Below are 16515 nucleotides of genomic sequence, written 5' to 3' on the forward strand. Positions count from 1 at the left end.
TTGCTCAGGCTGGTCTCGAACTCCTGACCTTGAGCGATCCACTCGCCTTGGCCTCCCAGAGTGCTAGGATTACAGGCGTGAGCCACTGTGCCCGGCCCTGGGCAGATTTTGATAAGCTAGAGTGGAGGGGGAAAGAAAGAATGCAGGTTCCAGAAAGTGAGAATGAGATAAGCAAGGCACTCAGGCCGGAAAGTCCAGGGCATGTCTGAAAATGATAAGTATCTTCATTTACACAAAACATGGGATACATTAAAGGAATTGGAGATAAAAATGGTAAACCTCCTATTCAACATCTTAAACTCAGTAGATTTAAAACTGAATTACTAATATTCATATTTTCCCCCAAACTTCCCTCTCCCTCCTTCAGTAAATTGCACCTCCACTTTCAAACCCCTTCTACCTCACCCCTATATCTAATCAATCATCAAATATCAGGAAATAGAGTATTTGGGAATAAGAAGAGTAAGCTATTATAGAATCTGTGTTCACTTTTATTACAAGAAGCACCGTGTCTGTTCTTTTTCCCTAGGGAACTAGTTATCAAATTCAGCTTGTAACAGAATAACCTAGAGGACTGTTACAGCACAGACTGGTGCGCCCCACTCCCAGAGATCTAATTAGGTCTGGCGTTGGGGCTTGCTAAGTTCTAACAAGGTCTCAGGTGATACTGAGTTTGTTGGTCTAGGGATCACTTTGAGAACCCCATGCTTTCAGTATCCTGGTAACAAAGTCCAAATAATTCTTAATAGCTTGTTATTTTGAGTCTTTAAAAATTACTTAAGTTTCAAAAATTTTTCTCAAAGCCCCAAAAGTCAAACTCCCTACATTCAACTTATTTCAGAGAGGGGAAAACAACGACAATAACAAATCCAGCTATTCCCTCTAAAACTTTACATTAAATATGGGATCAATATTTCCTTACTGCTCCTTAGGTATGTCATCTATTGAATAGGCAAACCTTTCTTGTTAAACCAAGCAAGTTGAAGTTTGTCATAGCTGAAGTCTACAAAAAATGACTCAGACTTAGTATCTAAACCCATGGTTCTCAACTAGGGGCGATTTTTGCCCCCCAGGGGATATCTGGCAATGTCTGGAGACATTTTTGATAATCATAATTAAGAAGGTGTTATGAGCATCTAGTGACTGGAGATACTATTAACCAACTAGTGACAGGGATACTATTAACCATCCATTAAAGCATAGAACAGCCCCCCCACAACAAAGAATTACCCAGTCCCAAATGTTAATAGTACCAAGGCTGAGAAATCCTGACCTAAACCAAAGCCAGAATAACATTTTTGTGAAAGTGGACTTTTTTAGGCATTTAATACAATCAAGGGTTATTGTTTTTCTCTGGAGTAACCAAAACTTTGAGTCTGTAAAATAAGCAATGAGGCTGAAGTTCAAAAATCTCAAGGAAACTTCTAATAGTCAAAGTATTTTTTTCTACTGCCTCTTGATTTTCTACTCAAAATAAGATATCCTTGGCTGCTAAGATGACTTTTTTTCAGAAGTCTGAGTGGATCTGGATTACCCATATTTCTGGGAAGTGGACAGAGGATTCTGCTGACAATCATAAGTTTTCTGACTCATTGTGTAATTTGTTGGGATAGAAATGTTTGGCCTTGAGGAAGCCCAACTGCAGTTCCATTAGTTGGGCAAAATTACTTAACTTCTCAATGCCTCAGTTTCATCTTCTATAAAGTGGGGGGACAAAAGGAAAAAAAACCTACAAATGGGCCAGGTGCGGTGGCTCCCATGTGTAATCCTAGAACTTTGGAGGTATCACTTGAGGCCAGGAGTTTGAGACCAGACTGAGCAACATAGTGAGACTTTGTCTCTACAAAAAATAAAAAAAGTAGCCAAGTGTGGTGGCAAGCACTTGTACTCCTAGCTACTAAGGGGGCTGAGGCAGGAAGATCGCCTGAGCCCAGGAATTTGAGGTTGCAGCGAGTTATAATGATACCACTGCACTCCAGCACAGACAACGGAACGAGACCCTGTCTTCAAAAAAACAAAACAAAAAACCCAAACGAGAAACTATAAACACACTTCATGGGATTTGGGATTGTTGTAAAGCTAATAATACATGTTAAGAGTTTAGTACAGTGCTTAGAACATACAAATACACATGTAATAGCTATCATAATTATTACTACCTCTTTTTTTCTTTCTTCTAGAGCCAGAAATTTTTGATACCATTTCTCATGTTGTTGAACTTCATCCTGTGTTCTTCCAGGAAGGTGTTCTAGAACTTCTTCCATAAATGTTGGCTTCCCTTTATGTTTGTTTCTCACTTTGACAAAGTTCTGGTGATCATAATCATCCCAGCCCCCTTGTCGCCCTCCTGTTTGCTGAAGGAATTTTTCAAAATCTAGTATTTCTTCTGGAAGGGTACTTGGTGCTACTTTGTCTACAGGAACTTTGCTTGAGATTGCTCTGAAAGCTTTCTCTGTTTCTGAATTACTCAAAGCCCAGGAGTCAATTTTTCTTGATATGGCACTCAGCTCATTATTAGTTGTTTTCTCTTCTTTAATAAGCTCTTCATATCTAAAAGTTAAAAAATAAAGTTTGAATAAGAAGATACCAACCAATCCATACTAATTCTTCATTTTCCCTCAAGTTTAATTGTATCTGACTCTTTACATCATCTTCTCCACTTAACATTATTAGCATTTATAAATCCTAAAAGAGTTTCCTTAAAGATAAAAAACAATCTTTCAAATTCTTATTTGGGATTTTGTACTATCTAATTATGAATGAAAATTCACTTTAAACATGAAAAGCCATCTAAACCCTAAAACAAGAGAAGTATTATATTGTTTTTGTGCAAGACTCATTAAATACATAACAATAAAATGCCTTGTATACAACTTAGCAAAGAGTTATTAAAAAATAAAAGTCAATAATTTTATTTAAAATGAGTTTAAAACATACATCAACCTCTGCTCTTCTTTAAAAGTGTTAATTGCATTTTCAATTTCTTCCATCATTTCTCTGAGTTTCTCAACAACTGTAAAAAAAATAATCCATGGAAAAATTATTTTATGTCGTATTTCAGTATAACTAAGAGTTAAATATTAAGAAAAAAATGGATTATTTCTCTAATTTTAAAACATTTCTTAGTCTTAACAAATAAGTATACTCAAACGTGAATTATTATGATTTTAATTTTTTTCTGATTACAGGTTTTTTTCTATGCACCCATATCATTAAGTGTTATTATTATTTTTTACAAAAAAAGTTTCATACTAAACATACTGTTTTGTGACTCGCAGCTGTTATTTAACAAAATCTGGTTTAAAAAATGTGGCTAACCTTCCATATCCATATATATAGCACTATACTTCATTCTTTTTATGCCTACATATGGTATTTCATTACCTAAATCTACCCTAATCCATTTAATTAATTCTGCAATTGATGAACCTTTAAATATGCACAATGCTGTAGTAAATATCCCTGTACACGTTTTAGCATGCTCAAATAAGTATTTTAGAGGATAATTTATAAAACTTGAAATGCTAAATAAAAAAGTATGCCCACTTTACAAAATGCGGTACTGTCATACTGTCCTTAAAAGAGGCTCTACCAACTTACATTTCCTGAGAGGGCCCCTTTCCCAGGTACTTTTAACCATTTCCAAAATGAGAGGCAAATATTTATCATCATCGATTTTACGTTTTTGTGATCATTAATAATCTTGAGCATTTTTTATATGTGTTTTGCATTTCTTTTACTACAACGTGTACCTTATGATCTTTGCCCATTTTTCTATTAAGTTATTTATCTTTGTTGCTTTAATTTGTAGGACCTCTTATGTTAATATATTATGGATTTTACCCTTTAAAATTACATATACCTTGCTAATGCGTACACTCCTAAGCTGTCTTTCAACTTAGCTTATGGGTTTTCAGTTTTTTTTAAAAGTTGTCAAATATGTCCACTTTTTCCCTTATAGTTTCTGATATTTATCATTCTTATAAAATATAATATTGTTATAAAATATTAACCCATACTCTCTTCTACTATTTTTATGGTTTATTTATTAATTTTATGAATGGTTATAACATTCATATTTACCATTTTTAGTGCTATGTTAGAAGCACTGCACAAGTGCTATATTCTGTACATTGTATCACTTCATCTCCTCAAAAACTCTATGAAATAGGTCCTATGATTATCTCCATTTTAGAGCTGAGGAAACAAAAGCTCAGAGAGATCAAGCAACTTGCCTAAAACTGCGTAACTAACAAGTGACAGATAAAGTGTTTGACCCATCTGTCTGAATCCCAAGTCCATATGTTTTCAGCACTTTATTACTTTGATCGTTCAGGAATGAATGTTGGTGTAAGCAAGGAGGTGGGGATTTAATTTGTTTTTTTTTTTCCTCAAAAAACAGCATTTTCTCCAAATCAGTTTAACCTTTCTCTGTGTATTAGAATTGCTTCTGAAAGGTAATTTTTCAAAAAGCAAATGATAGGAAAAACATTGGGCTAGGAATCAGGAAATTAGTCTTTTTTCTCTTTTATTATCTGAATCTGAACCTTTCTGTACACAGATTCCCCATTCCATAAATGACACTAGTATTCGTTCTGCCTACCTTATAATTTGTAAGGATTTGATAGCACTTTAAAGGTTAAAAAAAAACCCCAATATAAACACTAGATATTACAGTTCTCCAATGTATCCTCATTAAGCCCTATCCAATACAGTAGGAGTTTAGCTCTATTAATGCCAAGTAGAAAATATTATTACATAAGAAAGACTGTATAATTTAAATTTACTTACAGTCAGGTGTAGGCCTCACATCTTTTAACTGATGCTGAAGTTTCTTTACATTGTTATGTATTTTGGCCAATTGTTGCTGGATTTTTGCTCCTATAAGGAAGAAGTATGTACCTTTAAAATAATTCTGTGACAAATGTGGTTACAATTCAGAATTTTACACATAGGACTAATCACAAGCACTTAGCAAAAGATAACCAAGAACAATAAAGAACAAAAGATGGTTATTTATGTCAAAACAATACTTTAAGTACCCTTGCTCTAGATAAAGCATCTCTCAATTTCCTTCAATATTTAAAAGCACAGTGGGTTAAATTTTACTATAACCTGTGCCAAGGAAATGTCTTTTTTTTCCTCTGTGGAGACTGAGTTATTGGACATTGTTTTTTAAACGCATGGATTAGCAGTTTAAGTCTAGTCTGTTTTGTTCTTTATCAGTGTTTCTTTTCTTTTTAATTTGCTATAATTTATGGAAATAGAATTTGATCTTTATTGTAGGAATATCCAAACTAACTATTTAATTCTATAAATACTGAAAAACTTCCCATTGACTTCATCTAACCACATCCTCTAAGACAGAGTCAAGTGATACCCTCTGGTACCACTGTCAGGTACCATTCAGTGGTATCTATGCCACAGGTTGCCAAACTCAACCAAGGGACCAGCCTGGAGTGAAATGTTAGTGCCACAATAAAAGCCTGAAAAACAGATGAGAGTCTCAAAGACATTTTTAGATGGTGTTTATCAGCAGTAGAAAGACTAGATTCTTCTTTCGTATTGTTTTCTGAAGTAATAATCTTACTTTCATATTTGTTTAACTTATTAGGCTGACATATTTACATATATATATTCATATAATAGTATTATTATTTTATACTCTTTGAGTACTTTATACACCCTTCTCTTTTTTGTTTTTGCAACTTTTCCACAAAAGAGTGTGAAGCACCAAAGGCTCTGCCCAAAAGTCCTTAAAAGTAATTATTTTTTTAAAAAAAGTTTATCTACAGGCTTGCAGACAGTGCTAATATCCCAAATAAACCTCTAAATATGTATATGTGACTTTGGCTTGTTCTACGTTTTTTTAATTAAAATTCAAGAGTTCCATAAAAGTACAAACTTTATTCAATTTATTTTATAGCATCTTGCCCGCTGTTGAAACTTTAGGTCAAGAAACTTCTCTAGTAAAGCTAAGAAATTAACAAAGTTTTTTGTTGTTTTATTTTTGCCTTAGTTTGATCAGCTACAGCAGTATCACTACAGAACAAATAATCTTTTAATTTTATTTATTCATTTAGAACAAACACTCTGTATAGACAAACCATTTAAGTACAATATGATATAAATGAAGGCTAAAATTGAGGCGTATACTTGAGGTAACAGATAGGGTGTTTATTACTTCTGAGCTGTAATATGTAAAGCATGTATCTTTATTCTAAGGCAATGCATTCCTTCCTCTCCTAGATAAGGCATAAAGTTTATTAAAGAAAGGTAAAACTGCAGAACAAAGGGAAATAAAAAGGTAAAAATAAAGGTTCCCTTTAAAAAGGGAAAATCAAGTGCCTAAAAAAAAATGGGATACTTTACTTAATTGCATGACTGAGAGAAAGATCATCCTCCCAGCTGTCTGCAAAAGAACTGAGGGAAATTAAGAAACATTAAATCAGAGATGTCTAGATTTCTCTACAAATCAAAGAGAAGAGAGAACTGCAAATCTGGTATTTATATAAGGATCTGCTATTATTCCAATAGAAGAGGGAAAATGATTCTTGCCACTACCTGACAAAAGATGACTTTTTAATAAAAGTATAATCTTATATTTTGAAAGAAAAAAATTATTAGGAATTTCTTTTAATTAGTGATAAGGGAGTATCATAAGCAGTCTAATCTCTACATAAGAAGTCTTAATATTTTATAAATCTTAGTTGATAACCATTATTTTTCCTTTAAATAATGCTAAGTAGCTTTTTCATTATAACAAGGATTTTACAACATAGAGAATCTGACTCTACAATGAAACAAAGTATTCTCATAGAATTCACTAAGGTTAACATTTAGTACACTGTTGACAATAATTAGTATTCATAACAAACAACTGAACATGTTCACTGTACAATCTATAAAGCATTTTCTTATATATTATCTCATCAGATGCACAGGACAGCTCTCCTGAGGTAGAAATGGTAGGTTTTAGAGTGCAGACAAGGAGACTCAGGTTTAAGCAATTATGTGACTTGATCACTTCTTACAACTACTAAGGATAGGTTCTGAATCTACTCATGCTTACTCAGTCCAGGGCTCAGTCAACAATGCCAGAGTAATGAGCTAAGATCAGATAGCCCAGAAATCAATGTGCTTTTAAGAAATTTTAATAGCATTTACCGGTTTGTCAACCAAAAAACCAAAACTCTTTCTTATTAAATTGAAAGAAATACAAATAGAAAACAATCTGGTTAGGATGATTAAATAGTGATCTGAAGAATAAATACGTGTCCCTAAAAGACAAATTTATTACCAACTAAAATATCTTAATAGAGAATATATTAATAACACAGCCAATGCACAAAGACAAAGTACAGGGCAAAACTACAACTTATATCACTCAACAGTATTTAGTTCATCATGAACTCAACTTACTTTCTGTTTTCCTGCTGTTAATCAATTTATTTTCCAATTCTTCCAGCATACTATGCTCAATTCTGAAGTCACCTTTTTGGTTGTAGAAATGACTGTGTTTATCTTTTTCTATGTTAATAACTCTTTAGGAAAAGAAACAAATGGAATAAATATAATTTAAATATATTTTTAATTGTTTAAAATATGAAGACACTCATAAAATATAATTACTTAAGAAGGCTAAGGAGTCAAAATATTAGTCAAGATAGTAGTTACAAAAGAGTTAAGTTCAACTAAAATCAACTATAATTTGAACTGTTATTTCAATTATAAAATGTTAATTTAAGAAAATGTAGATACGCACTTGCTTTGAAAATACATAAGTCTTTTGCTATCAATTCCAACTCAATCTCACTGGAGCCTGAAAATGGCCATCAATGCTGATGACTGCTTTCAATAGTAGATACTGTTCACTTTGTAACCTTAGCCAAGATGTTCAACCTCTCCTGGTGTGAACCTCCTCATCACTAAAATATGAAAAATAACACCTCTCCACTGGGCTGGTATTAACATCAAATGAGATAATATATGCGATGAATCTTTGCACAGTACAAGTGTGCTATGGAAATGTAAATTATTGTTATCAATAAAACTAAAACTTTGAGAAGCAAACTAGCTACAAAGACACGAAATTTAGTATATTTAAGAGATATTGTCTACATTTACTTCAAAGCTTCTTTCATCTCAACTTTGCTCCTTGGATTTAGTCCATCTACCAGTGAAGAGTTTTAAGTTTTAGTTTAAGTCCTTGGCTAAAACAAAAGAAAACAAAATACTATTAAGGAATTTTTTTGGTTGGGCAAAGAAATTAATTTTCTCAACCCTTGTTTTCTTTCTCCCAGAAGGTGGAAATTAATGTGAATATTTCTCCATTAATCCTAAATACTCATTAGTGGTGGAGTGTCTCTGGCCATTAACTTAATTTCATACAACCAGAGGGGCAACTATCCAAGGCAAAGTTTCCCAATCTTTTTCGCTTTGCCACGGAGAAAATTTTAGTATTTATAAGGCACACTGGGGTAAACAGATAGCTGCCTCAGGCCCTACCAGGCTGCCTCAAAGGCTGAGGGGCTCATATCTTAGTATATGTGTTTAGGAAGCTATGTTGTTTGTGAGAGGAAGTGAGGGGTAGAATAGAGATGTCAAATAGATTTCAGCCTTCTTGGCAACTCTAATGGATTGAGGGTGATTCCTGGGGTCCTGTGCTAAAAACTGGGAAGCCCATTTAGGCTCTGGCTGGGGTAGGGGCAATTACAATGATCAAATAGAAGTGTTTGCCATGGACACAGAATAAGCTACAACAGTAAGCTATGAGTCACTATTCCCAGATTAGAAATATTAACCTATAAAGACATTCAAAAGGTACTAATGGAAAAAAATTGCCAAACGTATGAAAAGATGTTCAACTTCACTCACAACAGAAGAAATGCAAATTAAAACTATACCACAGTAACACTGTACACCTATCAGATTGTCAAAAAAAACTCACAAGCTTAAATAATATATTCTGTTGATAAAACTGTGAGGAAACAGGTCATCTCATACATCGTTGGTGGAATTGTAAATTGCCTATGGAGGGAAACGTAGCAGTATTTATCACATTTGCAAATTCATATGCCTTTGACTCAGCATTTTCTTCTAGGAATTTATCCCGAAGATATACTCACACATGTGCAAAGTAATGTGGACCCATGTGAATACTGCAATTAACTGCAGCAATAATTGATATAACAAAAGATTGAATGTAACCTAAATATCCATCAATTTGGGGCAGGTTAAATAAATCATGTTAAATTCATACATTAGAATACAATGTAGTGGTACTGTGTTCTATGTACTGATAGGGAAAGATCTCCAAAAAAACTCTCTTTTGATAACAAAGTTTTGTATGAAAATGTTACACATATCCAAAAGTAGAGAATGAGAAATTGATCCCTCTCATATACTCTCATATAATATGCCCCTCATATCACCCTGATTCGATTTTAGCTTTCATTTCATTTATTTATCTATCCTTTCTTTTCTTTGCTTTAGTATTTTAAAGTAAATCCACCACAGTATGTAATTTCACCCCAACATACTTCCATATGCATCTCTACAGATTATAGATATTTGACTTACATAACTACAATGCCATTAATCATGCTGACAAAATCAACAATTCCTTGGTATCTAAGATATACTCTTAAATTAAAAAAAAAAGATGCAAAGCAGTGTGTACAGTGTGCTATCATATGCAAAAAAGGAAAATATGAATATGTATTTCTATTTCCTTATAAACACACAAAATATCCGTGGAAGGACACATAAGAAACTAAGAGTGGCTGGGGTCAGGAGTGAAACAGACCTTCTACTGGGTACCAGTTGACATGTTTTGAATTTTGAACCATGTGAATATATTACCTATCCCAAAAATGATTTTATAAATTTTATGAATTGTGTTTTTTCCTGTGTTTAATGAGAATTGCTGGATAGAAACACTCTTCCAAGTGGTTTTTATTTTTTTTGAGATAGAGTCTCCCTCACTCTCTCACCCAGGCTGGAATGCAGTGGTATGATCACAGCTCACTGAAGCCTCAAACTCCTGAGTTCAAGTGGTTCTCCTGGCTCAATCTTCCAAGTAGGCAGGACTATAGGCACATGCTACCATTCCTGGCTAATTTTAAAATTTTTTCTAGAGACAGTGTTTTGCTATTTTGCCCAGGCTGGTCTTGAACTCCTATCCTCAAGTGATCCTCCCATCTCGGCCTCCCAAAGTGCTAGGATTACAGGCATAAGCCACTACACCCAGCTCCAATGGGTTTTTCTAATATTCTTCCAGTGAGTTTTTCCAGTGCCTATCAGACAAAGAAAGCCTAATCAGAACTGTAAAACAAACACACCAGTTTGCTGTATCTATGGACAGTAGCCATTTGGTAGACATTACCCTATCTAGAAAGAAACATAAACCAGAATCCCTAATCTAGAGTTTAATTCTATCTAGAGTAATGCATTTTGGAAATTAAAACAAAATTGTATTTTCTCAAATTCTAAATATTAAAGATGTAAGTATTAGCAATTTCAAGTATATAATACATTATCATTAACTATAGTCGCTATCCTATAACTTATTCAAACTTGTACTTTTTGACCAATATTTCCTCATCATCCCCACCCCCACGATACTACCCCAAGACTTCTGGTAACCACCCTTTCTACTTTGTTTCTATGAGTTAGACTTCTTTTTAATTGCACATATAAGTGAGATCATGCTGTGTCTATCTTTCTGTGTCTGGCTTATTTCACTTAGCATAACACAAATATTTTGCTAAGAGAGTTTATCCTAAGTTTGCTCACCACACACACACACACACACACACACACACACACACACACACACAAGTTAACCGTGTGAGGTGATGGATATGTTAATTAGCTTGATTGTAGTAATCATTTCACAATGTATACATAGATCCAAACATCACATTGTATACTTTAAACATATGTAATTTTTATTTGTCAATCATACCTCAATAAAACTGGGGAAAAAGATATAAATATTATCTGTATGCGGTGAGAATTCAATCTCCAAAAGCTACAATATGGTGTGACTTTTCAAAATTCAAACAGTACACTTTTTTATTGGTAGAATTTCTAAACAGAGAACTGCCACTAATTCTGGTTCAGAGACCATTCCTTACAATAGGCTCCTTTTCTCTTGAGTTCTCTGGCAAATTGATTCTGCATAAGTTCAAAGCAGTGTTTTTATAAAGCTCTCAACTGCGGGTAGAGTGGGGTGCTTTGAGTTTAATTCTTTTTATCATTCCTCATTTATTATATCACAGGGCTGCTGACAACATTGAACATTCAATAAATATCACTGATTGTTTAAAGAAAAAATTCATATACACTAAAAATTTAAAATAAATGGAAAGCTCTCAATTAGCCTCAACATAATGTGCAAAATGGATCTGAGAGGGGCAAAAACCAAGGAGCCATTTAAAAAAAAAAAATCTCAAGGGTACAGCCTTTTCATTGAAACTATTCGCTGCTTTCCTCAGTGAGATCGTATCTACGTACTCAAACAGGTTTACTGAAGAACAGCACTGGTTAATAAGAAGAACAATGGCTTTCACAGTGGTTGGAGCTAGCCTAAAAGAGTCCCCAAATCAACCATTTACTAACTAATCATACAACCTATGGAAAGATATTTATCCTCTATGATCCTCAACATCCTCATTTGTAAAATAGGAAAAATAACAATTTAAATATATGATGCACGTCATTTGTAAAGCACTTTCATACATATATAATAAGAAACCAAAAAACTATTCACTTACTCAAAAACATATACCACGTGCTTAACTATACAGTTGCAAAAGAAAATGTACTCAATCTGTTTTTGATACACAAAATCCAAAGGAAGAGCTGGTTAGTTTCCTTTGAAATACACATATTCAAAATGGTAAAAATAAATAAAATTGAAATAACCCTACTTATAATTAACTTTATATTAAATAGCTTATTATCATTTGTCCATCTCACACCTCCCACCTTTCTCTTGCTATAGTTGACAGGCCAGTGACTAGAATTTTGTAACCTAATATGGTAAGGTGGAATGGAATTAATTTTATATTGTCTATTACATAATGACTAGTAATGTTATTTGAAAATAATATTCTTATACTTACTGATTTTTCAACTTTTCTGCCGTGCGTATGAATTCTGCTTTCTTAGTTCGACTAACCTTCTGCTTCCAATTTTGAAGCTGAAAAGAACGAATTCCACCTGAAGTACTAAAACAGCCATCATTCTGCAGAGAGAGCAAAAAAGAATTTATCATCAATAATGATAAATAAAGAGATGAATAAGGAATTTTTTTCAGAGAGATAAAATGTCAATAGTAGAGTTTCTTAGAAGATAATTTTGTGGCCAATCTTATTTAATTTTTAAAAGCATGTTTTTGAAAGAAGGACAATCCATCTTAAAATGTTAAACTGAGTAAGAAATGTTAAATGTCGAGGGATTATCTAAAAAATAATCTAATTCATTCAGTTGGTCATCTAACAAGTAGGTGTCGAACACTCCGATATGATGGGCTGCATTAGACACTGGGGAAACAGCGATGACCCCCACTGATATGTCCCCTGCCTTAAAGTCTAGTGAGGGAAAACAGATTTAAAGAGAAGTAGACAAGCAATACAACAAACAAAAACTCTCAACGGCAGTAAGTGCTATTAAGGAAATAAACGGTGCTTCTGAGATGGAGAAAGTGGGTCAAAGGTTTGCTTTTTCAGTTAGAATGGCCACAGAAGGTTTACTTGGAGGAATGACTTCAAGAAAGAATGTGCACTTAGGTGCTGATCAATTAAAACCAGTTTGATGGTGAGTACATGTGGTGCTTATTTTTCCATTCTTGGTAATATGCTGAAATTAAAAAAAAAAAAGAAAGAAAGAATGGAGCAGGCCATGAGAGAAGCAGTAGGGAAGGTGGTTCCAGGCAGAGGGACCAGGATGTGCGAAAGCCCGAGGGCAGGAAAGACTTTGGCTAGTTCAAGCAGAGAAAGGGCCCCTGTGAGGTGACATTAGTAAAGGGGGGGGAGCTTGGTAGGAGACGAAAGTAGAAAGATAGGTGTGCCAGATCACACAGACGTTTTAGGTCACTTAGAGAGTGTCTGGATTTTACCGAAGGATTTTGAGCAGGAGAATGCCATGATATGTTTAATTCTTTAAGAAAAATTTTCTGGCTGTTTTTTGGAGAATAAATTGGTGGGAGGGGTGGGTATGGGGTCGGTAAGACTGGAAGCAGGAGGATCAGTGAAGTAGCTGGTACAGCAATCCAGGCAAAAAATGATCGTGTCCAGGACTACAAGGATGATGGGAATTAAAAATAAAATTATGTTTTAAGTTGAGATATAATTCACATACCATAAAATGTATCTGTTTGAAGTATACAATTCAGGCCGGGCGAGGTGGCTCACGCCTGTAATCCTAGCACTCTGGGAGGCTGAGGCGGGGTGGATCGCTCAAGATCAGGAGTTCAAGACCAGCCTGAGCAAGAGCGAGACCCCGTCTCTACTAAAAATAGAAAGAAATTATCTGGACAACTGAAAAAATATATACAGAAAAAATTAGCTGGGCATGGTGACGCATGCCTGTAGTCTCAACTATTCGGGAGGCTGAGGCAGGAGGATCGCTTGAGCCCAGGAGTTTGAGGTTGCTGTGAACTAGGCTGACACCACAGCACTCTAGCCAGGGCAACAGAGCCAGACTCTATCTCAAAAAAAAAAAAAAAAAAAATTTAAAGTATACAATTCAGTAGTTTTTAATATATTCACAAAGTTGTGCAACCATCACCACTATCTAGTTCCAGAATATTTTCACGTCACCAAAAAGAAACTCTGTACCCATTAGCAGTCATTCTCCATCTCCCCTCCTCCCACCTCCTGGCCACCATTAACCTATTTTCTGACTCTGTGGATTTGCCTTCTGGAGAATTCATAGAAATAGGCTCACACAATGTACGGCCTTTTCTGTCTGGCTTCTTTAACTTTGCATAATGTTTTCAAGATTCATCTATGCTGTACCATGAATCTATACTTCATTCCTTTTTATGGCTGAATACTACTCCACTATATGGATCTACCACGTTTTGTTTATCCACTCATCAGTCATTAGCTGAAGCACAACTGAGGTATTTCTACTATTTGGCCAATATGCACAATAGTATAATATTATACTATGAACATTTATATACAAGCTTTAGTGTGAATGCATTTTCAATTCTCTTAGGTATATATCCAGCAGTGAAATTTCTAGATCATAAGGTAACTCTATTTTTTTACTTTAGCATTTTAAAAACCGAGTTGCCCTTTTATTTTGAGTTAGAAGCATTCTTTATGTATTCTGGATATAAGTCCCTTATCACTGTGGTTCCCAACCCCTGGGCCGTGGACCAGTGCTAGTCTGTGGCTTGTTATGGACTGGGCCACAGAGCTCCATTGCCACCCCCCACCCCTTACCCCCCTCCTTAGGAAATATTGTCTTCCATGAAACTTAGGAAGGGGGGTGCACAGCAGGAGGTGAGTGGTGGGGCGAGAGTGAAGCTTCATCTGTACTGACAGCCGCTCCCCATCACTGGCATCACTGCCAGAAGTCCACACCCACCCACTTCAGTGGAAAAATTGTCTTCCATGAAACCAGTCCCTGGTGCCAAAAAGGTTGGGGACTGCTGCCTTACCAGATATATGATTGGCAAATATTTTCCCCCACTCGCGGAGTTGTCTTTTCACTTTCTTGATAATGTCTTTTAAGCACTTAACTTTTTGAAGAACTGACAAAACTGTTTTCTACAGTGGCTGTACTATTTTGCATTCACACCAGTAAGGTATGGAGGGTTCAATTTCTCCACACCCCCATCAATACTTGTTATTATCTATTTTTTATTATAGCTATCTTCATGGGTGTGATGTGGTATTTCACAGTGGTTTGGAGTAGTCCGTAATGACTAATGAAGTCACACTGTCTCAAAAAAAAATAATGCATACATACGATTTGCAAGTATTTTCGCCCATTCTCTGACTTGTCTTTTCACTTTCTTGATAAAGTTCTTTGAAACACAGAAGTTTTTAATTTTGATGGAGTCCAATTTATGTATTTGATCTTTGGTTGCTTGTGCTTTAGGTGTCATATAGAAGAAACCAATCTGGTCAAAGGTCATGAAGACTCAAGCCTAATTTTCATTCCAAGAGTTTTATATCTTATATTTAGGTTTCTGATCCACATTGAGTTAATTTTTATATATGGTGTGAGGTAGGAATTCAACTTCTACATGTGAATATCCAATTGTCCCAACACCGTTTGTTGAAAAGAGTACTTTTTCCTTGTTAAGTTTTCTTGGTAACCTTGTTGAAAATCAATTGCCCATAAGTGCAGGTTATTTTTTGACTCCCATTGATCCATACATATGTCTACTTTTATGACAATAACACTCTGTTTGATTACTGTAGCTTTGCTGTAAGTTTTTTTGTTTTGTTTGTTTTTTGAGACAGGGTCTTCCTCTGCAGCTGAGGCTAGAGTGCAGTGACATGATTATAGCTCACTGTAATCTCAAACTCCTGGGCTCAAGTGATCCTCCTGCCTCAGACTCCTGAGTAGATAGGACTACAGCTACACCATGCCTGACTAATTTTTCTTTTTTTGTAGATGGACATGGATCTCACTATGTTGCCCAGGCTGGTCTTGAACTCTAGGGCTCAAGCAATCCTGCCTCAGCCTCCCAAAGTGCTGAGATCACAGGAGTGAGCCACACCTGGCCTAAAGTAAGTTTTGAAATTAAGAATTGTGAGCCCTCCAAGTTTGTTCTTTTTCAAGACTATTTTGGTTATTTTGGGTACGTTGCGTTTTCCACATGAATTTTAGAATCTGCTTGTAAATTTCTGCAAAAAAAAAGTCAGCTGAAATTTTTATAGACATTGTACTAAAACTGTAAATTAGTTTTGGGGAATACTGCCATCTGAATAAAATTAAAATTTTAAATTCATAAACATGAAATATCCATTTATGTAGGTCTTCTTTAATTTCTTTCAATAATGTTTTGGAGTTTTTAGAGTATAATTTTGCACTTCTTTTGTGAAATTCATTCCTATGTATTTTATTCTTTGTGATACTATTGTAAATGGAATTATTTACTTAATTTCACTCAATTGTTCATTGCTAGTATACAGAAATACAATTGATGTTTGTATATTGATCTTATATGCTATAACCTTGCTGAACTTGTTTATTAGTTCTACTAATAATAGTTTTTTATGGATTTTTTGGGATTTTTTTATATATAAGATCACGTCCACATCATCTGTGAATAAGGATCATTTTACTTCTCTTTTTCTAATATGGATGCTTTTTATTTGCTTTTTTGCCTAATTGCCCTGACTAGAACTTCCAGTAAATAAACTGGCAAGAGTGGAGAATCTTGTCTTATTCCTGATCTTATGGGGCAAGCTTTCCATCTTTCATCATGACGTATGATGTTAGCTGAAGTTGCTTCACAGATGCCTTTATCAGGTTGAGGAA

At 34.7% G+C, this 16515-nt stretch overlaps 1 protein-coding gene across 1 annotated transcript in view; it reads right to left on the bottom strand.

Moving 5' to 3' along the window:
• CCDC112 (coiled-coil domain containing 112) overlaps positions 1–16515 on the bottom strand; it is a 25854-nt gene that overhangs the window by 2284 nt on the left and 7055 nt on the right. Inside the window, exons 2-6 of the mRNA XM_012659511.1 lie at positions 12132–12253; positions 7423–7544; positions 4792–4881; positions 2938–3013; positions 2160–2550 (exon numbers count right to left, since the gene is read on the bottom strand). Of these exons, the coding sequence (XP_012514965.1) occupies positions 2160–2550; positions 2938–3013; positions 4792–4881; positions 7423–7544; positions 12132–12253 (801 nt within the window). The remainder of the gene's footprint in view (positions 1–2159; positions 2551–2937; positions 3014–4791; positions 4882–7422; positions 7545–12131; positions 12254–16515) is intronic.

The sequence above is a fragment of the Propithecus coquereli genome, unplaced genomic scaffold, assembly GCF_000956105.1.
Source record: "Propithecus coquereli isolate 6110/MARCELLA unplaced genomic scaffold, Pcoq_1.0 Scaffold62, whole genome shotgun sequence".
Taxonomy (NCBI): Eukaryota; Metazoa; Chordata; class Mammalia; order Primates; family Indriidae; genus Propithecus; species Propithecus coquereli.